General features: G+C 36.9%; 1 protein-coding gene and 1 long non-coding RNA gene across 3 annotated transcripts; one reads left to right on the top strand and one right to left on the bottom strand.

Annotated features, from left to right (window-relative positions):
• Positions 1 to 4,735: 4,735 nt before the first annotated feature.
• On the bottom strand, positions 4,736 to 25,339 carry LOC148272800 (ankyrin repeat domain-containing protein 13D). 2 transcript variants are annotated; one of them, XM_088239555.1, is made up of 13 exons: positions 24,989 to 25,339; positions 19,632 to 19,767; positions 18,849 to 19,019; positions 17,297 to 17,440; positions 16,466 to 16,643; positions 13,308 to 13,530; positions 11,829 to 11,990; positions 10,113 to 10,230; positions 9,356 to 9,517; positions 9,178 to 9,278; positions 8,083 to 8,162; positions 5,713 to 5,904; positions 5,151 to 5,648 (listed from the first exon to the last, which is right to left on the bottom strand). In XM_088239555.1, the coding sequence occupies exons 1-12, from the start codon at positions 25,085 to 25,087 to the stop codon at positions 5,733 to 5,735; spliced, it is 1,746 nt and encodes a 581-aa protein (XP_088095681.1). In that variant the 5' UTR covers positions 25,088 to 25,339; the 3' UTR covers positions 5,151 to 5,648; positions 5,713 to 5,732. The 2 variants fall into 2 exon arrangements, with proteins under 2 accessions (XP_088095680.1, XP_088095681.1); XM_088239554.1 differs by having other exon boundaries at positions 4,736 to 5,904.
• On the top strand, positions 14,820 to 15,073 carry LOC148272801 (uncharacterized). The gene is made up of 2 exons (XR_015824763.1): positions 14,820 to 14,928; positions 15,001 to 15,073. It is a non-coding gene; the product is annotated as an uncharacterized LOC148272801 (long non-coding RNA).
• Positions 25,340 to 26,211: the final 872 nt, after the last annotated feature.

The following is a 26,211-nucleotide window of genomic DNA, read 5'->3' on the forward strand; positions in this document are numbered from 1 at the left end:
TGTAAAATATTGCATAGCGATAATCTTTCGAGTCAACACTTCACGCCGGGAATCAAACCCGAGACCGAGACGAGTGTGGCAGGCGACGCTCCGACAGTAGTAGCCTAGTAAGACCACTATGCAATATTACAGAAGGACCAGATATCTAACAATACGTACAATATATTATTTATTATATTATTTTCACATATATACTTACTGTTAACTAATTTTCATTATTTGTTTTTAACAATAATTTGTTGATACCGTTTTTTTTATGCTTATAAGTATATGAAAATGTATTTATTTTTTTGTTTGAATTCTTTACAGGTTATTTACAATTTGCTTTTTAATTCAATTACTTTTATTATATCCATTTAATTTTTTTTTTCTTTTTTACTATATAAAGTTTCACTTTTTATTTTGCATGGCAGTATGCTTCTATTGTTTCTAAATGTATACAAAAAAGCATTGTTTATATTTTAAATTTTTACGCACTATGTTTGTACTTACCTGTATATTTTTTGTAAATGCCCCTTGGGCGTATTGTAAAATTAAATAAATAAATAAAATAAAATAAATATAATAAAACTGGTTTTGTGCAACTTAAATAGATATAAACATCAATATAATATCATCCCGCATAACCTCAATTTTTTACGAAAATGTTTTTACTGCATAAATTCTAATTCTAGGAACTAAGAGCCGTTGGTTTTAAATTACTGATATTTTTACTCCAAGTACTGATAATTGCTCTAATACTCCAGCGGTATTTTCGGTTGATTAAAATCTGGTACTGCAGTACTATATCACTGACGATATGCCAAAACAATGTTTTTCTTCTTTTGTTTTGCCCTGACTAGTATCGACGATATGTCAATCTCGAATAAATAAAACCCAAATATGAAATATCATTGTTATAATTTATTTGATATAAATAATGTTAACAGACATACAAATCCGAGTGCTTTCGGGTCTGTGGACAGAATAAATATTATTATACATATTAAGTAACGTTACAAATATTTATACAGTCAGTGTGAACAGTCAAAAATTTCTTTACAAAAATTTATTCCTTATTTACTAAAGTATATTATCATTAGTGCCGTAATATATTACATATTACATAGAAGGGTGAAGAAACTGTCGTTTCAGTTCGTAGGAAAATACAAAAGCAGAATTTGGAGAAATGACTCGGAAACTGTTTAATTTAGTGTATCAAAAATACTTATTTACTGGTATAATTCGGAACGGTAAGTTATATTACGGACACGATTTGGGATTTACTATTATTTATAGTTGATATTTACACATCTAATATAACAAAAATAGTCATGTCAATCGGTTAATACAACTTTAAACATTTATATGATCTATTGGCTAAACATTATAGACATCGAATAAAATTGAATATACGACTGATACAAATTAACAATACACTCTTAAACTCGCACCGGTACAGCGTGCGGCGTTGCTATCTCCCTAGTTTGCAAAATACTCGTGCGATGCGAGCATCGGTCGTAGGAGGGCGGGGATGGCCTCGATATGTGCAGGCGACAATTGCAAATATGGTGTGAAAACTCCGCACTTTTGTCGTAGAAGCGTACATCCGCCAAACGACCCGAACACCCGAGACCATTGCTCGAATGCTCCGCTCGCAAACACGCGGCTGCCCTTCGACTTTGGGACCCCTCTGTTAGGAAAGTTCTCCATGATGACCTAGGTTTTCATCCGCACAAGATGGTCACTGCCCGAAAACTAATATCCTAATCCGCACGGGATTCGGCATAAACCCCGAGAAATGCTTCGGAGATCTCTCGCACGAGTGGTTAGACAATGACGGGCACCACTTGTTTGGCGTTATTTTTAAAACAACTTAAAATTAAATTCCTATATTGCAGTTTTCGGAAATAAAAATAAATGTTTTGCACCTCGAAAGGCTTTTTATTTATCCGCCTACAAAACTAGGGAGATAGCGATGCCGCACCTGTATATTAGTATCAGAAATAATTTAGAAGTACCGTAGCAATAAAAACACTTTAAAAATGGAAGATTAATTGCACTGAGACTTTACCCAAATATTACAGTCGTTTTCAACTAGCCGTAAATGACTGCTTTAGACCACCGTGGATCAAGTTGCGGCAGAGAGCGGAGAGAACCTCGGACCTCTGATCTGCGAGCCGGTTCATATTGCTCGGGGGACATAACAAGTTTACGACAATAGTCATATGAAGATGCAAAATAAGTATGCGAGATATTGCATAGATTTATAAACTATTAAGCGTGTTGTCCAGATAATTATTGAAATATATGTTCATGTAATTATTTTTAAATTTTGCTATTTTTTAATAATATACATGCTTCCACTTCCATTATGTCATATCCCAACTCAACACAGGGCTTTAGGCCTCACACAGTGCGGGATATGTTCGTTTTATTTTTTGTAATATACATGTATTTGTATGAATAAATAAATCAAATAAAGTAGCATAAGATAAGTATACGATAGATAGCTGGGAATATCTCCATTATTGTCTGCCACACAGTAATGTATTCCAGCAATCGAGGCTTTCAAAAATGATATTCTGAAAGTAAATACCTCTATATTTTGTTAAGCACTGGCATTCAAAATATCAATGTCCTAATTTATTTTTATTATTTTGAATCTCAAAAATAAGTAAACTTTAGAAGTCGTAAGCGGACCATTCGGTAGTTTTCTCGGACCATAATATTATACACATTTATATAATACGGAGATATTCCGGAATCTATCGACGTTTTTAAACAGATTATTATGAAAATAAAAATATTTAAAAAAACATCACATTACAACGGAGATGAAGAACATTTTAGAGTAGGGTACGTGGAAGTCACGGCATTTACAGGGCTTATGACCTGTTATTGGCAGATTTATGTGGCCATTTTACACACTGCATTCTCCATCTCTCTTGTAATGTGTTAATCTTAAAAACTCCCCAAGGAGTTAAAAAAAAAACACCCAGGAGGTGAAATCCAGTCCTTGTCGATAAAAATTTTGACAAACTCAAAACACCGTTTTAAATTTAAAAAAAAAACACTTTATTTAATCTTTGTTATAAAACAAACAATTACATCCGAAACTGAACCAAACACCGAATTGAGGTTTCATGTTCATAATTATAAAGTTCAGTGCTTTTTTATTTATTTTTTATTTGTTAACAGACTATCAAATTAAGCCAAATTTAAAAAAATATATTTTTATGTATCAAATTACCATCACAATGATTTTTTAAGTGTTGTAATTTTTAAATTACTCTGCTCGTGTCATGGGTTACCGTCGCGTGAATTGCGCTGACATTTAAAAGTAGAGCCTCGTAGCATCAAAATACACTTAACTTTGAAAAAATGGCTAACCGGAAACCGGAAATCTATCACAACATATATAACAATGCTATAATTGATTGTTTGCTTTACAAGAACTTGTGTCGTAGTTTATTGAGAAACTTGTTCGTATTATTAAATGCTCTAATTTTGACCGCGTGTAAGAAAACATTGTTATATACAATTTCCCGTAGCACTGAACTTCCTCATTCCCAGCAACGGATAAATATGGGTGAGGAAACATGAATTTTCTTTTAAAAATATTGCGTCAAACATCATAATATTTCACATTTGATATCAAGTATATTATACATACTGCATTAAAAAATTGTGTTAATTATTAGATTGTAAAATTGTATTGTGAAAAGATGAATGGATAAAAGAGGTAGATTTAAAAATAGATTTAACAGCGGAGGAGGCGATAGCTTCCTTCATCAGAGGAATGTATAATAATTTGTCGTGTATCTAAATATACACGGAATAAGAAGGATCCATTCACTACAGTAGAAATCGGTACACTTTCCAGCTGCGCTAGGAAATATTTTGTTAAAATTTAAACATCCCGAGAGTGATTTCCATTCGTATTTCTTGCCATCGCACTTCAGCTATTGCAGTTTCGCACACGCGTGGTACTTACCCCGACCGATCGAAAGGGGAGTTTACGCCGTTATGATTCAGCCGACTGTTGCGTACGCTTCGTGGTGATAGTTTGAAATGCCAAGTAAAATTGCAAATCTCGCCGCTTCTGAGCGCAAAGTTTCCTATATCCAGTTTTTCACAAACAATCTCGCGAAGAAGTGGTCTTGAAATTTGGGAAATCCCATAGAGAAAGCGTCTTGAATTGTTTTCTTCAACTGCACAAACTAAATCATCTCTAATCACGTTGTTTCTCATCCATCTTCTTACCATTGATTCGCTTATTGCATGTTCTCCGTACACCTCGCAGGTCTGTTGATGCATGTAGACTGGTTTAATGTTCTTCGCAATAAGGGAATGAATTCATAGGTCGGGGTAAGTACCAGGCGTGCGCAAAGTCAAGGGACCACAGCGCTGCGATGGCAAGAAACACAGACGGAACTTACTTTCTGAATGTACAGTAAAACCTCGTTTTTACGTTGCTCAATTTTACGTTTTCCCGCTTTTTACGCCAAAATGTTTAGGTCCCATTTTTTCACGTACATTCTCATTCAAATATCCCCCCAATAAACGTTTTCTACGTTTTGTATAACCCCAGTTTTACATCGAAAATTTTTCAAAACTCATTCGATCTGTCAAAAGACGCCGAGCTGAGTGCCACCGCGTTCGCCCCAAATGGTGAATAAAATCAAGGTAAATAAAAAAATATGTAAATTGTTGTCTCAAACTAAATTCAAAGTAGGTTTAGTGTAATTGATCATTTTGTTTAGGTGTGTAATTTTGACATTTTACTAAATTGTGACATGCGGTTGACGCATGAAGAATGAAGTCTTTACATCGATAAATTACGATGTAGAAAGTTTTTAAATTTGGCATTTGAAATATTATTTGAAATTATAAACATGGAAAGAAGATAGTTTAAACACTTATCATAAAAGTGTGAGTTTTGCAGAGATGTAAATGACAGTTGAAATTCTGTGATGCCATACTAAAAAAAGTGATACCATATAAATAAAATTTTCCAATATTTAGGGACAAAATCATTTTATGAATATCAAATTTTAATTTTTGTGTTTTTAAAGTTAAGTACCTACATAAAATTTATTAAACATGTTTTTTATTTAATTCAATAAAAAAAAAACACATTGTAGTATTGATTGAAAAAATACTAAATATTTTGAATGAAATCAGGTTTATATGAATAATCCCCAATTATGTCAGTTTTTACAACTTTTCTGCAGTTTTTCATTTCCTCACTTTAGGGTTTTCCTCAGTTTAGCACTTTTTTAATGCTTCTTTGAAACCCGTAAAACAGGGGTTTTACTGTACTTTGTAGTGTTAACTCGCAAATATATGGATTTTTACAACACTCAATATATTAATATATTTCAAAAGAATAAATTTCAGTCGCACAAAGATACACATATTGACCGCGTTCAGGTCAAAAGCTTCAAAACCACAATTCCGGAAAGAGCTTTTTCATTAGTTCAAATGTTTAAACCAATCGCGAAGGTCTTATACGCATTCTAGCGAAAGGATTTGAACTGCAAATGTCTATTGACTCCAATCCTTTTGCAGAATGTGTGGAAGCCCTATGCAATTAGTTTAAACCACATTTGAAATAATGAAACAGCTTTTTCCGGAATTGTCGTTCGAAGCCGGTCTTCATCCACCTTTTATTGGTGTAATAAATGACACAAACTTGCAAGCGCTGATTGAAATTGAAATAAAATAAACTGCGATAATGATGATATGCGTCACTTGTCCAGCAAGGAGAGGTTCAGCACGGCGGCCAGCTGAGCTTCCTCCAGCAGGCGCTCCTGTTCCTCCCGCTGGCTGGCCACCAGGGCTTGCTCCAACGCCCCCTCGGGGGGCTCCGCAGGGCCCGCGGCCTCGCCGCGCCAGCTCTCCAGGCTGGCCTGGATGGCCCTAGCGGTACAAGGGACTAGCTTACTACCACACACACACACGCGTACAATACTATATGAGGCACAGAGAGCCAGAGATACTTCGAGCGACATTTAAACAGTTTTTGACAAAATGCCTTTCAAACATTTATGACTTTTGTTTTTGTATATAAAATTACTGAGACCGCAGTTAATGAGACGATTTTTTGTTAACATAAATGAAATGGAAATAAATTATGTTGACTGACGGCTCATACAAATGTTTCTCTGGCATAATTTTTATTTACCCACGGAGATTTTCTTTGTTTTTTTAATTTGGAGCTATAATATTGATGCTCGAGTTAATGTGGCTTTTTTTTGCCAAATACGTACTCTAATCAAATTGCGGTCAAATATCGCTTAAGCTCCTATGACTCTCAGCCCCTGACATAATACAAGATATACTCGTCTCGGACTCGGAGAGAGAGAACTACACAGGTCTCAGGGATGTCGGCAGCTTGGGAAACCCTGATTCCTACCCATTCAACGAGGGCTGATCCAAAAATATGGTGAATTAACTTTTAAAGCAGCAACCGCTGACGCCAAATCCAGTGAAATAATAAGTCCGTTAGTCTGATCCGTCGAGATAGTCAGTGCCATGTTTGAACAAGTTGCGACTTGTCAGTCGGCTTCCAGAGCCAGAAGAGTGAGGTCATCATCATCATGAATGTAAAAATAAAAAAAATCAACATTAAGCTCATGAACTGTTAAGATTAATGTATGGCGATAATGTGGTGACTCAATTAAAGATGAGCAATTGTCGGGACGTCGTTTGACCTCAAAAACAAGCGACTGACTATTCGAGAACTTACCAAAAAACTAAACATCTCGTACAGGTCCCTGCAAAGCATTTTAACTGATATTTTGTAAATGAGACGAGTGAATGTAAAATTTGTCATTGCTCCTATTTAATATTTGTAAACGCTGTTTGTTTCTGGCTAGTATTACCAAGAACGGTAAAAGCCATAATAAATTTTAAAAAACCTTTATTCTCGTCCGCGTGCTTTTGGCCAAAAAAAAAGGCTCCTGTCTGTCTTACTCTCCGGATTTAGCACTATGCGACTTCTGGCTATTTCCAAAAACAAAATTTTTGACATTATTCCTGACACAGAGGACCACGATGGAGCGGCTGAAGACGTTTCTGAAGGAAGTCTTCCAGAAATGCTACCAATCCTGGAATCAAAATTGGGATAAGTGCATCACTAGCTAAGGATATTGAAGGAGATTAATTCAAATTCGATGTAAGCTTATTACTCTGTTCGTAATAAAATTATTCGCCATATCTTTAGATTACCCTGCGTACATGCAGCGGGATTGCCGATGGCTACTTGAGGATGGGAGAGGCGCGGGGGAGGCGACGGCCCGTGGTGAGGTAGGACTTGACCTGCAGGTAGGCCGAGGGGGAGGGGCAGCCCTGGGCGGGGGAGGGAGATGCGCGGAAGGGAGAGCTGCCGAGCCCCGGGGTGGAGGAGCGCCGCTCCCTAGAAACATTACATCGTGCCAGACAAACACCATCCCTCGATTTGAGACGCTTCGAGAAATATTAGAAAGGATACCAAATATGCACACCGGAACCACTTTTTACACGGTTTCAAAATAACACAGTACAAAAATTAAACATTAATTTAACAATCAATAACAGCGTAACCGCAATATAATTATAGTATTCGTTTTTAAATTCCCTACATCGCTCTCTTTTATATACTAGGCATACAACATATATGATAGTCATCGTCATCGGCTCTACAGCCAGCTGCAGGCCTCGACCTCCTCCAACATTCGTCGCTATCTTGCTCTATCCCGGCATGTACTCCTCCAGTCTCCGATGCCAATATCATCCACGTCCCACTGAACTCCATCCAGCTATCGGAGTTAGGGTCTACCGACGCAACATCTACCTTGGGGCTCCGTGTGAAGTAATAATATATGATAGTAAAAGTGAATAATCTTCGCTATAATTTTTATTTATTTGTCGTCATGTTTAAAATAAAAAGTAAACAATTCTTTTTTATAAAATCAAAAATAGATTTTTGCGTAAGGAAACCTATCCACCATTGTTCTATTTTTAGTGTACTTTTTTACACGGTTCTGCGTGGAACGCATCACCCGCGTAAAAAGAGGTTCCTGCGCATTACCATGTTGCGAGTAAATAATAAGATACCTCTGGAGCTGGCGGTCCTCCTCCCCCAGGATGCTGGGGGTAGACGGCCGCTGGGCCTTGAGGGCTTCCCAGATATCCACCTGCAAGAACCATCGACTCTTTGAAATCGCATAATTATTAAGAGCAGTTGCTTCTATCCCAGGACCTGCAGAGGGATTATCAACGCCGTACAGTACTAAATTTAAAGATATAGACCAGGGTTTTCCGAACTATGTCCCGCGGAACACCAGCCTGAATAATTGAATGAGTGGTAATTCTATACTCTTTCGCAATATTTTCCCAAAACTAATAAGGACGATTCCTGCATTCCGGATTCCGATCCATTTTCCAACATGTCGAAACAAGCCATCATTGTCTTACTTCCGTTTTCTACGGATGTATGTCATAAGGATTCAACTCACCTATAGCCTGATATCAAAAAGATTTGCGATTCAAGAACTCAAAATCATCCGAGTCATCGAGAGTTTTATTCACTCATATTTTTATGCGAATTGTTTTAATTTATATAAACATTTTTTTTGTTTTAACTATACCCAAAATAAAAAATAAACTAAGCGTTCTGTTCAAATTTTAGGATTTTCAAATGTTCCATCGCTGAAAAACTTTAGGAAACCCTGATATGGACTGTGTCAATATCACACTGTCATTACGCAGCTTGACAGGTACTTGAACTCTTCCTTCATTATCTTCCGTCATTATCCTCATGAAATGCTGATCAGTATCTTTTCAGTATCTTAAAACATTGGTTCTTCCATTATCAGACTTACATTTCTTCAAAATCAATGGACATGATAATAAACTGGATACGAAAATCGAAATGTCATTTCATCGAATTCGGGATTTGCATCCGTCTGCCTCTGAGGCACAGATATATTGATGTTTTTCCTTCCTTCCTATGTAATCCTTGTACGTATATAATGCCTCAGAGTTATATTTCTATAATTACTTTGCACAAATCATGGGCATTATTTCTTAATGTTCACTATAAATATGTGTAACTTTTGATTTTCCAAAATAAAATTTTAAAATACGCTTTAATATCTGGATCAATATTATTTTCTATTGCGGATAAAAAAATAAAACAAAGAGAGTTACCTCATCTTTCTCACTGCCGGCGTCGATGAGACTCTGCTGAATGGCGTACTGCAGCAGGTCGTCTTCGTCTTCGAACGCGTGCTGCCTTCTGTCCTCGTCTCCTGCGCAGAGGAAGGAACACCGGGTTAGGCGGGGACGGCTAGAACGGGGACATGCGAGGACAGGTCGGGTGGGTTACCTTGCGCGCGGTAGTCCGGCGGCACCTGGAACACGTCGTCGTCGATGACGCACGTCTGGCGATCTCCCTCGCTGATGCTCGACACGTGGGGGACGGGGGAGTCAGCGCCGTAAATGTTCCCAAAGGTTATGCGAGCATTCAGAACGTGAAACAGTGGAATCTCTAAAAAATACAATTTCATGAATAGTTTGTGGATTGAAACAAAAGGTAGGATTGCTCGTAACGAAGAATTCGTATCATCCTATGGAATAAATAAAATCTCCATTCTGTAGTAGACTTGTAAATACAACAGTCATTTAAAATAGTTTCTAATATAATTTCTAGGAAATACTATTAAAGTGATTGAATGGCCTCCAAACTTTAATTATTTTAGTATACCATAAGAAAAAAAACAACAGAATTTGTTAATAAATAGGTTATCAAAAAAATGTTCGCAAATACATTTTAATTTTAATAAAAATAAATAAATAAAATATTTTATCCCATCCTAAATTCAACTTTAAAATATTTTCTGTAATTATGACCCAATATGAGCATTTACCTTTGACATGGAACATTTCCACTCCGTACAAAACTATAATTGTGTTTTGTTTTACTTACATTCTTATCTCAATTTACTGTGTTTTGAGCCACTTTCATAACATTTACCTTTTCTTAATAATTACTTAAATACATTTTATACGTATTTATAAAGTCGGCTTCGGATGTAAATTTATTAATAAACAGTCAAGTAACGAGGAATAACAAAAGTACAAACCAATTTTGACAGGAAAACCGGAGGGAAGCTGCATCTGGATAAAATCTTTGAGTTTAGCGAAGTGCGGAGACGACATGGACGCCATCAGGTCCAGGATGGGCATTATCTGCTCCTGGAGCTGTCGGGGAAGACAAGCGACCGGCATTATATTCAGGAACCTGACTTGCGTAACTGTAACTAATCTCCAGTACCTGAATCATTCTTCCATCCAATATTTAGGTAGTATTGTGTATGTTGGAATTTGCAGGAAACAGTAAGTGAATTAGCATATTTTACTATTTTGCTGAAGTTTATAATCCGGCATAATAACAAATGTAAACCTCATTTTTACGTTCCTCGGTATTAAAGTTTTCACAGTTTTTACGCTGAAATGTTTGGGTACTATTTACTGATACAAATATTCTCTCCAATTAATGTATTTTACATTTTTCATCACCTTAATAGACCTTCGTGGATTTTCTACTGAAATTTTTTAGAGAAACTGCATTTAGTTTAATTCCACTTTTTTCATAGTTTACACCAGTGACTGGGTTTCATCGTGACTGACACCAGTCTGATAATGTCAGTAACGACGACACCCGGGTACTGATGAAAATAATAAATAATAGATGAATATTGACATTATTATAATCCTTCTTTTAAACTACATATTTAAAAAAAATATCATATGTCAAAAAAATTCAAACGGTACCACACACCGCATATGCCTAAACTGAAGAAAAAAGCAGGTTGCTAAATATGTTCATGCCCGCACCAAATATTAATACGAGGGATTATAGTATAAATAATAAAACATCAACCAGTCGTTGTTGAATGAAGCAGTTGAATTTCCTGTGACATTACTCATTTCACAGCCAAATTTGCCAAAATGAAAACTATTCACGCTACGTAAGAACACATATATAAAGAGTAAACCATTGTCTCAAACTAAATTAAAAATAGGTGAAGTGTATCGAGGTAATCTTAGTTATCGATCGATTAGTTTAGTAAACGTGACTTCGTGATAAAACATGCTCGAACCGTGAAAACGATCTAATATTTATTTTTTATTTATTTAATTATTGACGGACTTATACGGTCCATTCTAACAATGGTAATACAATTTTTTATAATAAATACAGGTACTAATAAAAGAAAATACAACTAAATAAAATAAAGCTAGGACAAAAAAAAAATTACTACTTCGAGACAAGATCCGGTCTATCTTAGTGATTTTTTAAATCTGTAAAGACTTTACCAAAAAAGTCCAGATCTTGTCTCGAGTTTTTAATACGACACAATCGGGACATCGGTGCATGCGAGTCATAGTTGCGCCGCGTTGATCGAGGAACAGCGCATTATTATTTCCCAACATCGAATGCCACTTGTTCCGGTAACGATGGTACATCAATTAAGCCATTCAGTAAATTAAACATAAATATGGAGTTAATGTTATTTCTACGTTTTTGTAGGCTCGAGATTTTTAACATTGACTCCATTTCTCCGTAAGTGTAGTGTGTCCCTCTCGAGCGTGGATGATTGGCCGTGCTACTTTTCTTAGCAAACGATGTTGCGCCGATTCAATATAATTTATCCAGCCTGCATAGAATGGCATCACAGAGCCAGATCACAGAGGCATATTCTAAAAGAGGACGAACAAGTGAGCAATATAGTGTTTTGACTGTGAACATATTAGTCAAGTCACTATAATATAAGGGGATGTTGCGGATGATGTACCTGCAGAGGATAGGATTCGCTGAGCCACAGGGTGGCGCGGAACTTCTGTATGCGAGTGGACAGCTCTCGCGGCCTACCGATGTCGCGCCCGTCCAGTTCCTCCCCCCCGAAGTACTCCTCGGGACTGATGTTGCACGGGTTACCCGCGGAGAAGAACTCTTGCTGAAATCAGTCGCAATCGTCACCGATCATTATATTCGGCAGACATGAACATAACTTAAACAGCGTAAACAATAAAAATATAATACGAATACAGCACACTGTGGTCCCCCGTAGCAGGTCATTCACTTCCGATATTTCGGATCGAAAGTGACCACATCGCGTCGGCTGTCATTAGGATTATCATAGCGGCAATTACTCACTCTGCGTCTAATTGTTTGTTTCTTAGTTAAAGGATTTTTGTGACAGCAAACTAAACTAAAAACGGCTAATTGAGTTTCTCTTAACTGATTATTACAATAATGCAACGTATGTATTATGTCTGCTTGGAATAAAGTTTTATTTTCATTAGCTAACTGCATTAGAGGAATTTATCGATCATACATAAAAATTATAAAATTCTCCGACATTTTCTAAACTAACATCGAGACAAGTTCGGTTAAAGTTCTAAAGTAAGAGAGATAAGATTACCTATTATAATACACCGGAATGTCTTTTTGATGTTGATAGGTTTCCTCAGTTTCCTTGTGTAAAAATAAATTTGGAATTTCAAAATAATGAAATGGTTTAATAATTTAATTGATTAACCTTTTTAAATGTTTTTTGATTTTTATTCCTATAAATAAATTTTACTCTTGGCAGAAATCATCCTTCTTAGGATGGATTGCCTTAATAAAAAAATAAAAAATAAAAAATTAAAAATTAAAAAAACCTCGGCGTGTACTGCCCCAACCGCGAGGCCATAAAATTCAAGTCAAATAGCATATGGCCCCACCGTTGGGATGCGGTCTATCAATGGCATCCATGGTTGATACTACGAAGAAAAATCATTGAAATGTTTTTTTTTTGTTTTACTTACTGATTTGCAATCATTTTAAAATGTCACACGATCTTATCATCAATTTTATTAAAAAAAACATTTTTTCTCTCAAAAATAACTCAGTCGACAGAACATATCTTTTTCATTAAAACTTACTCACCAAGAGCTTAAAAAAATATAACGTGACAAACAAATATTTAAAAAAAATTGTAACAAAGATTATTCACTATCGCTATCATATCACACCCACCGTCGAGGGTGCCATATGACTGTTGAACTGTGTTACTTTGAAACTGTGTAAAAAAAAAAAAAAACCTGTAAAACGAGCTACACATAGTTTGTGGAGAAACATGATAACCAAAAAAAATGATTAGAAAACATACCCGGTTCTGAAACGCGTAAATGTAGGAAGCATGCAAAATAAAATAAACATGGTTTGACATTAGATGTAAGTGACAAATGTGACGGTAAATAGTGGCGTTGGGTGCGAGGACACGCACCTGATCCTCCGGCTGCACGAGCTGTTCCTGGGTGTCGGCGATGCCCAGCAGCGAGTGCAGCGGCGTGCGCGGGCCGCGAGCGCGAGCCTTGTCGCCCTGAGCCAGGTGCTCCGTCCGCGTGCGCGTCACGAGCTCCACGTTGGACGCGCTGAACACCTTGCAGTCCCAGCCGCCCACGCACTCCGCCTTGTCCGACCGCCAGCCCCAGATCCCGCTCTTGTTCCTGCACAGACACCCCCCTCTGGATCAGTGAGTGATCGGCGAAAATACCAGCTATCTCAACACGGCTCATAGTGTCGAGATAAACTAACTGTTCAACACCCTACCCGATAGCTCGATACTTTACGGATCTGGACTTGGAGGGGGAGATTTAGCAAAATGAGAACTATCGCCTTCCACGCAGTAGCCAGGCTCTTTATAGACCCGGGCTTGGAGGGCGAGAACTATCCAAGGGAACCCGTCACAATAGATCTTCACAGATCGCAGTGACGTCGGGAGCTTAAAGCATAGCACTGACCTCCACCTCTAAGTGCAAGAATAAGAACTGTGCCGCAAAATAAGGCTATGAGAATTATTTTAAGAAAGAATATCAAATTAATACTAAAAGAAAATTTTGACAGAACGTCAATTATATTTTTTGATGTAATGTACACCGCAAGACAAAAAAAATTACGAGTTTACCTGCTACCGCGCCCCTTGACTTTACTGAACCCTTTTTCTAAGAAATCCTTTATCGATACCTCTTTCTTTTGTTTAATAAATTAAGGACACTATGTGTCACCTTTCTACAATATTTACATTTTAAAATGTCTCAACAGTCTTGTTTTACCCGCGTTTGAGTGAACATAACACAACAATCATGGAAAGTGCAAAGCAAATGTCGATTGCGATAAAATCCAAAATAATCACATTGTCGCAAGAAAACATATCTAATTGTGAAATATCTCGTCGAGTTGGGTATTCAGAAGGTGCAGTGAGGTTTTTATTAAAAAAAATCCAAGAAACTGGATCCATAGAACGGAAAAAAGGAAGCGGACGGGGGCGCGTGACATCTGCCCGAGATGATCGCTTAATAAAAAAAATTGTTATGCGCGATCGATTTTTAACGGCACCTGAAATACACGCAGAGGTGCAGTCTACCAGCACATCAACATTTTCAGTAAAAACAGTGTCCAGGCGGCTGTTGGAGCATGGTTTCCAAGCACGGAGTCCCGCAAAGAAACCATTACTCACGGACAAAATGAAGAAGGCTAGACTGGATTGGGCGAAAGAGCACCAGAATTGGACCTTGGAGGATTGGCAAAATGTTGTTTTCTCTGATGAATCAAAATTCAACCTTTTTGGTCCAGACGGCAGAAAGATAGTTCGACGAAAACGTGGGGAAAGATATCATCCGTCGTGCGTCACTCGAACCGTTAAACATTCACCCTACGTGATGATTTGGGGGTGCATGACAGCATACGGTTTAGGACCTCTAAATTTTGTACAGGGTACGATGAATGCCATTCAGTACAAAAAAGTGTTAAAAAAACATATTATTCCAACAATCGAGGACATTACGCAGTATACCGCGGACCCAATTTTTCAGGACGATTCTGCGCCGTGCCATAGAGCCCGCACTGTGAGTACAAATATATATATTTTTAAATGCATTTTGTGACCACATGATAAATAATTTATTGTTTTTTTATAGATCAATGAATTCAAGGAGAAAATTGGCTTAAAATCGTTGACGTGGCCCGGGAATAGCCCTGATTTGAACCCGATAGAAAATTTATGGGCGATTATGAAAAAAAAAGTCGGGAAAAAAAATCAAAAAACATTGAGGAATTAAAAAAAAACTTAATTCAAGTTTGGGAAGAAGAAATAACATCAGAAATTTTAGATTCGCTTTACGCTTCTCTAAATAATAGAATTTTACATGTTATAAAAAATAAAGGTGAATTCACTAAGTACTAAATATTTTTAAATGTTATAAATATGTTTAAATGTAAAATACTTTAATTTAAAATAAAGCGATAAGAACCTACTTCTTAAATATGAATTAAAAAATAACATGTCTTTTATTATTCCATCACAAACACTCGACCATAAATGAACCGTTATGGGTCTCTAAGGTTCGGGTAATCTGATACCTGATATATAATGGCAATTTCTAAGTACAATTCATGAGTAAGATTTTTTATTTTAACCTTGAAATAACGAGTAGTCATCACATATGTCAAACAATATAAAAAAAACTAATTAAATATCAAGAATAATTCATTATATGTCAATTTTAGTTTTTTTTGAGAACTCGTAAATTTATTTGTCTTGCGGTGTATTTTATTTACAAAATAATTCATAGATATTCATCAAATGAATTAACTACCAAAAAAATCTAATTAATGTGAACATAAATATAAAACTATTTTTTTAATAATTTTTTTCAAGAAGTTGGTTCTTAAAAATATATTTTATAAATAGTTTACTAATATTGATAATAAAATAATATCGAGTTAACAAATGTTCATAAAAGTTTTAACATATTGATATTTTTGTAGCGAACACCGCCGCTCGTATTACGAAAGAAGGGGGAATGCGGCCTGTAACGCGGTGACAAGTGCCGATCGTTAAACAATAACATCAAGCCTGGCGGCCTTTGTTCGGGCTCATAGACGGAGATGATAGCTGCATGAGGAAAAATGCTCAACTGGGCGCCGAGAAATTATGAGACCCCCGATGGCGGCTGAAGCTTCGCGAGTTGTCGCTAGGGCTACACGCGGTGCTCTAATAAACTGCACAAGTTTTTTTATGAAGTTATTTATATGTTGGTTTTCTGTGTTTATTTTGGCTAGGGGTACCTTGTAATCTAATGAGCTGCCCTTTTAATAAAGACAATTAGTTATGTCACTTGCGGGGGCAGACGTTAGAATATCGAGACTCTAGCCACAAATATGTATAGGATTGTGAGGTACTAGGCCTCATTCAGTACCATCCGTCATTGTACATGTTCTATTTGGCTCTCCGTTATTTCGGGTTTGGCGATTTTATAAAATAGTGAATAACTTATTACATATTAAATTAGCAAGTTTTCAAATATTCAGTACGCGCTCTCAACATGACATAATTAATTTCAGCTGGATGAATACACTGGTCAATAAGAGAAAAGGTGTCACCTTTCGAAGCTAATCTTCTCGGTGTCGATGTAGTTGGTGGCGATGGGGGCCGTGAGACGGTGCTCCACCTGGCGGGGCGTGGGGGCGGCGGGGGGCGCCGGCGGGGGGGAGGGGGGCAGGCGCTCCGTCCACACCTGGCGGCTGTCGTGGTCCAGCTCCATCATGCTGGCCGAGTTACCTGGACAATTTCCACACTTAAGGGAGCTAATCAGGATCATACGCACTCCCACTATTAGACTACTTCTAAATTGAATTAGATAGAAAAATAAAATAAACCCTTAAGCGAAGATCGTACAAACTTCTTTGCCACTTTTTTACAAGTGCGGGAATACAAGTGCTTTTTTATGAGTTCGCGCTCAGCCACCGTACGGGCTGGGCGTGAAATATAGTTCGTCTCCAACTGTAGCTAATAACTTTATAATAAATTTGAAAATAAGTTGTTAACTGTTAAAAACTGAGTTAATGTTTACAAGTCGTTAGTGAGTAGTCATGATATAGACAAACAGTGGAAAATAGATGGATATTTATTTGATTTTATTTATTTATTTATTTTATTGACTTTATTTTTACCAAAATAAGTGACAAATAGTAAACAATGGAAACTTTCAAACAATATTGCGACTGTAACCTTAAAATCGTAAAATTTTATATGAATCCATTAAAACCGTTTGAGAATGCATAAGCTTTTGACGCGAAAGTACCCAAATTTTGCTATCAAGAACACTACCCCCATAATAAAACAGTGAACTGAGTCCGCGACACTAGCCCCGAGACTGCGACCCGATTCAAATGAAATTTAATAGTTAAATAGTATTATTGTAATGATGTTACCTTGTCCCTTGAAAATGTAGGTCCTGTCCCCTCTCTGCCACTGGGAGTCCTCAAAACCCAGCAGCGTGGTGTCGATACGCACGCTCGCCCCACGCTTGTACACGCGATACGTGTCGTGTGGACACATGCGTGACACCAGAGGCACTGCAACAAGCCGAGGGGTCAATTCAGCAGAATGATAAATATTATTTTATTGAAATGCACATATTTCAGATATTAAATATTTTAACATGTAATATAGAAATTATTGTAAAAAAAAAAAATTGCGTTCTTATAATTTACCCGAATATAGTTCTGTGTGTAAAATAGAAACAGAACCCTGGATGAGTATTTTCCACTCGATAACTGCTCCCGAGTCAAAGTGACTTTTATCTCGTGTAGTGGTTGACGCGTACGCCCACCATTCTTGAAATCCCGGGTTTGATTACCGGCAGGATGGATGCGAAATACTGATCACCCTACCTTCTTGTCACAGATGATCGAACTACAATGCATTTGGTTTACCAATGCGATGCCCTATGCACACTTGGTGCAGAAAGGGGAATAATGATGATTTCAATTTTGGGGCCGTTTTCAACACGTAAATCACTCACTATTAGAAAATGGGGATCGATTCGGGGCAGAGTGGGGTTCGAACCTCGGACCTCTGATCCGTGACTCCGCGACACCAGCCACGGGATCACAATTCGATTTTTAAATACCATACCTTCCTATTATACTTTTAGACTATGGCTGTATTTGTTGGTGGGTGAAAATTAAAAACTCCAAAATATTCAGACCTTAATAACGAAGGTTTGACAAAAGCGGTATTCATGATACAATGGCTAAAACACCGGTTTCAAGAAAATGTTTTCCGAGTGTCCACAAAAGTTAAAGTGGTTTGTACAAATTTATAAATAAATAAGTGGAAAATGTCACACCACAAATTGTAAAATGTTTTTGATATGAAAAATATATTAAATAACGAGACTGCATAATTAATTGCAGTATATAAAGTGGCCATTTAAACCAGCCAATGACAGATCATAAGCCCTGTAAATGTATAGATTTCCATACTCCCTTTTCAAAAATGTTTTCCCTCTCTATTACAATAAATTCAGGACGAGGAACTTCAGCCCTACGGGAAATAAGATACAATAAATGTTTTCTTGGGCGCGGTAAAAAAATGTCTGCAGTTTCCTGAAAATGTACAAAATAAATAAAAAAAAACAAACTACTTTGAACGCCACTGGTTCATATGAATAAACCAATGATAAGAGAGTTACAGAAGATTTACGGTTTGCTTGCCGCCAATGGACCAATGGGCAGAACTGATTGAGAATAAACGGAAGAGAATCTCTGACGTTAAAACTTTAAAAAATCATAGCGCTGATAATACGATATATAAAAATATTTAAAAAAAAAATTGGTATGGTTTAACAGTCTTTTATTTATTAGATAAAACTACGAGTTATCGCTTCGTAGGTATCGAGATCAACATAACGCACGATGCGACAGTATCGTTGTTTGTTTACCACACATTGTACAGATAAAATACGCGCTAAGGACTCACTCCAGCTGGTGAACTCCCACTTCATCTCGACGTAGAAGTCGGGCGCGGTGTGCAGACGGGACAGCAGCAGCGGCACTGCTAGCGCACGGGCCGCCGCACGCTGCGCATCGCGCCGCCCCACAGCCAGCGCTACTAGTTCGGGGTCCCCCGTGGACACAGCTTCCTGCACCACTGCACACACGACATATTACCATTGCAAAATCATGTAGAATTAATTATAAGTAAACTGCATTTTGATTCATCGACATAATTTGTTGTGGATGCAGAAAAAGGAGTGCGTAAATAAAAAATATTCTGAAAATATTATTTGCTGTGCAAGATTTTTTAATCAACCTTTGTTTTAAGATGCATATATAGATAGTTAATTAAATAGAGTTGGAAAAAAACATATGGGAATTTGGATTGACTTTGTTAAGGTCAGAACTAGCATTATTTATTTATTTAATTTACAGAAACAAACAGTTGACAATGATATAGTAACGTAAAAAGATACAGTTTACAGACAGACCAGCGAAGTTTCTAAATAAAAATCATACATATTAAATTGTGGTACAACAAAAGGGTGCGTTTATGTGTATAAGAGTAGGTGTATTTGTGTGTTTTTGTGTGGGAGTAAGTGTTCAGGCATTAGCTGATGACTGAGCGATACAACCAGCACTAGCCGGTGACTGCGAGTGTTACGGCCAGCACTAGCTAGTTACTGCGAGTGTCGCGGCCAACGCTAGCTAGTGACTGTGACTGTTACAGCCAGCATTAGCTTGTGACTGCACAAAAATAACTAACCCGACCATCCTTCCCGATTCTCGCAGTTGACGTTAGCTCCCCCGTCCAGCAGGAGGCGGGTGATGGAGGTCAGGCCGAGTGTCACGGCCAGCACTAGCGGAGTACGCCCTCGGGGGTCCAACTTCTCCAAATCATGCTGAAATAAATGTTTTCTTTTATTTACCTATTCGTATTTGCAATGTCATACATCTTGTTAAAACATAATTAAATGAGTATTTACCCTTGTTTTAATTATAACATATAATTACAAATTCAAACAGTGTCTCTGAAATCAACTAATGTATGTATGTTTTAAATAAATAATAAATCTTCTTTTCGCAGTGCCTTGTCAGGTCCCCTCGACGTTGGCGACCACGACAGGGAAAGCATTACGGTCCCGCGCTACTCTTATATTCCGCAGCCGGGACAACTGCTTATTGGATGTACTCGCCACAGTGATTCCCGGGAAAAGAAGAACAGAGTGGGTTTCCTTTGCCTTCTCTGGTGAACTTTTCTGTCGGGATTACTGTCCCTTAGCTTATTGGTTTTGAGGCACCAGAAACTCGCCTTTTATACTCTCGTTATCCGCTGTGATCACACCGTTACGAGGGCGATCCCATCGCCCACAGTTCGCCAAGTGGACGCTAACTAGTCGGACTAGTCATCAGTGTTGCCGGAAATATATAAATAGTAAATAAAATAAATTCATTAATTCATATGTAATCAAACAATGACTGAAGCTATATTATAGAAAGCCTAGGGGTGTTAGTGCTTACGTGTGCCCTACTTCAAGATTTAAAATAAAATAAAAAATGAATCATTAAATTACTACACTAATACTAAAAATTAATCACATTTAATTAATGATGTCATAAAAATGAATTATTTTTGTTTGGTTTTAAATGAATTTCTTATTTCCCTCGTTTCTAGATATTACGCTATTATTATTTAAGTAGAAGTACTTGGAATGATTTTATCCTAAAGGTTACACAATACAAACAAGAAGTGGACAATTACATTATGCTTAATTACATATATACAGTGCGTGCGCGGCTAACAGGTGATAATAGGATTCGGGGAGGCGGGTCAGGCAGGTCCGGAGATTAAAAATGCCTAATTATGATTCCGGTACAACACACACACACACGTGGGAGGAAACCTGGCTAGTGGCTAACGGACGGTGGCCGGCGTCCGGCGGCTAGCGGGGAGCGCAAGGAAGCCCCACTGATTTCCCCCATTCCACTTCTTAACATTTACTTTACTTAACTTCGCAAAAGACAAACATTGTAAGCACTTATATTTAGGACATAATTATACACGGTTTTTCAGGGCCACACCGCGAAACTTCGGAGGAACATTTTTTATGATGTACTTTTAAAAATATCTTAATGGAGTTTTTTTTTTTTGAAAACATCATTTTTTAGTTTAAAAAAAATTGAGATTAAAATCTTATTTGGCTGATGAAACGATACGCACTGGACGTGGACTAGGGAAGCGGTCGGGTCAGGGAGGAGTAGGGTAGGGGACAGGTAGAGCTTTGCGGAAGGATTTTCTCCATTTTAAAATTATAATGGCTAATTTTTCTCATAAAAAAACGAGTTTTTGAAAAAAGATATTTGGGATTTTTATTAACGTATGAGGAATATTCTTCTGAAGTTTTGCAAACTGGCCCTGAAACACAGTGTACGTACAGGTGGTCCCATAAACAAACGTATTCTTCGGAAGGGCTGATATGTAAATACGACCTCGGTGAAATTCGTTCATTTTCGAGTCAAAGTCAGCTGCATAATTGCATTAATGATTTTTTTCACGCAAAAGTACAGCACTATCAGTATTATTTTGAACTGTGATCAGCATTCATTCGGGATAGTTAGAATCTAAATTAGTATATTTGATGTTGTGGCTCTCGAGAAACTGATTTGAGATGTAGGTTATCACGAAATTCAAAAAAGCGCCAATATTTCGAAAACTGATTACTTTTTACTGGGGTCAGATTTACATATTCCGGTGAGTCACCGGCTGGCATTTCAGCTCTCCAAGGGAATACATTAATTTTTGGGACATTCTTTTTTTAATTAATGTAAGTACATATTACGTTATATTATTCAAATAATTTATACCTACACTCGATACAAAATAACAGTTAGTCTTATAAATACATTTACATTTAAATCAAAAACTGATTCCGTATTTGTATATCTTATTTGAAAGTTGAGTTAGTCTGCAGTACTTGCGTAGATAAGCCTTTATTTGAATATTTCAATAAACACTGGAAATGCAACTTGCTATCATATACACGAAGAAGTGTGATGATTCACAAAAATTCTTTACCAGGTAACGAACGGGTAAACCAAACATGGCTTGCATCTATTATTATCAGATATCATATAATGTGAGTTTGTAAACAGCTCAACCTAATTATTATTATTATTAGAAAAATAACAAGTTAAGCTTACAACTGAGATAATAGCACCTTTATAAAATGAGTGAATAATCAAATCTACACACCAGTTGCAATGTTTTTGATTTTGACAAATGATAAACAATGAATACATTAGTTTTTTTTTTTTATTACAAACGAGAATCTGACTACGTATTTTACTAGTTTTAATAATTTTCAAGTACCTTCAGATTATTCTAGTGCTCTGGGTATTTTTTGCAAATTGAGAAATGCCATTTTTGTGATCGACACCACTTTCAGAAGGTGATTATTACAGTTTTTTGTATGAAAGCGGTCTGGCTGTTTTTAGCAGAACATAGAATTGACCATACTGCAACCGATAACACCAATGTCTAATTTATTTAAAATTGTGGACTGGCTGCTTTCTGCATAACTACGTTCAACTTATGCTCTTAAAGTTTTTTTTTCGATGTTTAAATACCATTTTACTTATTATTTTTAAGGTAAAACATTTATTTTTTTATAATAATAAAAATTTGTACCCAATCGCTGGTAAAAATTATAAATAAATGTGAAATGAAATTATTCAACATTTTTTTTTCAATTTTTAATATCTATTTTTACTTCTATGATAAAGAAATATTTTCGTTCTTATAATTTGCCCAAATATTTCTTTTTTAACAAGTTGTAAATTACTCACTATTAGAAAATGGAAATCGTGCTGGGATAGAGCGGGGTTCGAACCTCGGACCTCTGATCCGTGAGTCCGCAACATCAGCCACGGGAGCGCAACCCGTTTCTCGACAATATTGTTTGTACATTACCAATAATGCGCTTTTCTCGCCTCGGGTTCGATTTCTAAAATGATCAACCGCAATTTTTTTTTTTAAAAAGGTGTTTTAGCATCTGAATATTTTATAGTCCCTGAACTGGCACCCGTGCCGCGATTATGAACGCTATCTTCATCTGTACATATCGAGGCGGTACACTTAACTTCTGTACTATCTCTATCTACCTCGGTACGTTTTACCGACTTGTCATCTCGACGTCATATGATCGAATCCAACCGATTAATGATCCTGAAAATTTTGTCCGCGTTCCTTACTTCATTCAAATTAAAAATACCTCTCATTTATGTTTTAAATAGGCTTCTGTCATAAAAAGTGCTCACTTCTAAGCGCTTTTAATTGACGATTCAGTCAGGGGTCTTCGGGCCACTGTAGATAGCCTAAATAGGTACTCCGCATGCGTGGTTTTAAAAATCAATATTGCTAAAACCCGTGTACTGTGTAACACTTCATGATGCCCAAAACTCCCTGACTCTGTCAAACCGAGTCATCGAGAGGGTCGAGAGTTTCCAATATCTGGACTCCCAGTCATATGTTATGGAAAATGGCAGCTTTCAAAAAGAACTGGGAGTGCGGCTAGGAATAGCAGGCGCCACATTCAATAGTATGAAGGCTGTCTGGAGATCGGATACTTACTCAGTGAAAACCAAATGCCGCCTATATAGCACCTGTTCTCCTCTATGGATATATGGAATCGTGGCACCTCACTAGGGCCCGAAGCAGCAAAATTCTGAGTTTTGAGAAAAGTGAGTGTCTCAGAAGAATCTCGGATGTGCGATGGTTTGACTTTGTGAGGAATAAAGTAACAAGAGAACGGACGCAGCAAACTCCGGTGACAACTGTCAACGAACGGAGGCGATACGGTTGGCTCGGCCACGTGCTGCGGATGCCTCCTGAGAGCCTTAACCACGCTTGCCTACTTTACGAGGCATCAGGTTCTCGACGTCCCGAACGTCCACTGCTGACTGTTCGTCGGCAGTTCGTGTCAGAACTACGGGACGCGAACCTGACTCGGGAGGATGCGCAGGAGCCGGCAGAGATGCTTGGAGGATCTTCGTGGACACCATATGGTCCAACTAGGGAGCGGACATGGAATAATGAATGTTTTCGACGATATTTTTAGTACCTATGTACTCGATACTTTTAGCAAGTTTTGTGTACATAAATACTGAATCGACCCTCAAGAGGTTATTAAAACAAGCGCATCATAATATTACAAAAATCTCAAAACAATTTCTCCATAAAGAATTACGAGGGTCTAAATATTCATGCCACAGCCAATGACCAATGACAGATCATAATCCCTGTAATTGCCGGTTTTGCATTCCCTTCCGAAAACTCCGTATGTCTATTGAGATTTATCCTCACCCGAGCTGATGACCGAATAGGATTCAGTTCGTAAAATAATACAAAACAAGAAGCAGCGCCAGCATCGTACACCATAAATACCATCGACGCGCACACGATGTGGAAAACATGATAAAAGTATTTATCGGAGGGGTCATAATGCATCTCTGACAGAGCGCAAACTTCCGCAAGAAAGAATTACCATTCGTTCCTCGTGTCGGTCTTTAAAATAAACGTTTCTTTGGGAAATAAGAACCGAGCCCTATTCTCGGTGAGTCGCTAACGAGTCGAGCTCTGGGGCGGCCTTTTTAATTTATACAATTTTAATATGCAGTTAGTATGTTTACACCGCCACGCTCGAGGCCACCGATACAATATAATGTAACTTGAAATGTAAAAGTACTCGTGGTCAGAACGATGAATCGAACAATGTATAAAGTGATCGCTCAAGTTGGAGAGGCAGATGATACCTCGGAAATTAAAATTACAATTCACAGGAGTAAATGTAGGACATCAATGGTGAAATTCATTTCATTGGCAATAAATAATAGTATATTACAATTAACACAATATTATGATATTTTTTTATTCATATCGAGAGTAATTTCGTGATTTGTAGCACGCGAACGAGCAGATATTGCCGTAATTCGTATTTTCTCGCGTCAGACAAGAAGACAGCTGTCTAATGAAAGGTTCTGTCATACACCCTTGACAGATAACGTATAAAATGTACTATTAAAATAAGCACTATCTTAACAAAAACGAATACAGATAAATCTTACCACTTTCTTGGATACCTCTTCCTGCAACTCCTCGTACGAGTTATTCCAGACGAGCCAATGCAATGGAAACTCCGCTTTGATCAATTCTACGGTGGCCATCACGACATACTCTTCGATCGGTGATAATTTTGAATGAGCTAATTGCAATAACTGTTTACTATCTGACCAACAATTCACGTAAATAAGACATTTTAATTAGCACTACAGCTCCAATACAAATGCAGCACTGTTAACAGTGTTAGTTGACCTGTTACTGCTGACTGTTACAGTTTACAGTTATACAGTTACGGACACATTTCGCTTGTAGTTGACAAATTTTGACAGCCTACACTTTTTTCACTTCGCGGATATGATTATCTCCCCGCGGCCCGCTATCCGTCAGTCTGTGAATTGGTGATGGAAATTAATGTAAATAGCATAGCTTGTCTAATTTTATTGCTATTTTTTTTTATTTTTTTTTTAGTTAAATCTTAAAATAGGGCACACATATCATACATATTGTTATGTGTGTTCTAATAATAACATTGCAAATATATTTAATTTATAAGTTGTTTATCACATATGTCTTGACCATTATTTTAAATTTTGAAATGTTTTTTTCTTCATAAAATTTTTTTTCCATTTCGTAATACTTTTTAATTGCTTTAAATAAAATTGAATTTTGTGACTTTGCCTTTTTCCTAAATGGAAGTCTAATTTTGTTCTTTTCTCTAGTATTGTGATTGTGTTCATGCTGGTTCCGATCAATTTTTTTCCAAAATTCTGTTTTTTTATTAGAGTTTATAATTTTATGAACAAATATCATTGTATTGTAAAATATTCTTTGTTTATATGTTAATAATTTCATTTCATTTACCATCGACTTTACCCTCGTATATCTGTTTTTTTTCAAAATGATTCTAAAGGCTTTATTTTGTAATACAGTTAGTTTATCTATGTTTTCTTTGTTTGATAAAAATAAAATGCTACTACAGTAGTTAACGTGTGGTTCAATAATTGCTTTGTAAATAGTTTTGCAGGAGTCCTTATCAATAAATCTTCTGATCCTTCCCAAAATTGATATTGCTAAATTATATTACCGAATAACGGGTTTGCGAATTTTCAGTATTTGGTTTGAGTAAAAAACAAATAAACGATTATTTCTTTTATTTATTTAAAGTAAATTTTTGGTAATACAAAAATTTTGTCAGATTTTTTTAATAGTTAATAAAAGGTTGCTGAGC

The sequence above is a fragment of the Micrasema longulum genome, unplaced genomic scaffold (assembly GCF_059751315.1).
Source record: "Micrasema longulum isolate JH-2025_06_02 unplaced genomic scaffold, ASM5975131v1 h1tg002185l, whole genome shotgun sequence".
NCBI lineage: Eukaryota > Metazoa > Arthropoda > Insecta > Trichoptera > Brachycentridae > Micrasema > Micrasema longulum.

Excerpts from the sequence above, each read along its gene's own strand:
- LOC148272800 (XM_088239554.1), bottom strand. The coding sequence starts at position 25,087 with ATGGCCACCGTAGAATTGATCAAAGCGGAGTTTCCATTGCATTGGCTC. Across the intron at positions 9,518-10,112 it reads CGGTTTTCCTGTCAAAATTG|AGATTCCACTGTTTCACGTT; the intron begins GTTTGTACTTTT and ends TGTATTTTTTAG. Across the intron at positions 8,163-9,177 it reads CCGGCAGTGAGAAAGATGAG|GTGGATATCTGGGAAGCCCT; the intron begins GTAACTCTCTTT and ends TGGTTCTTGCAG.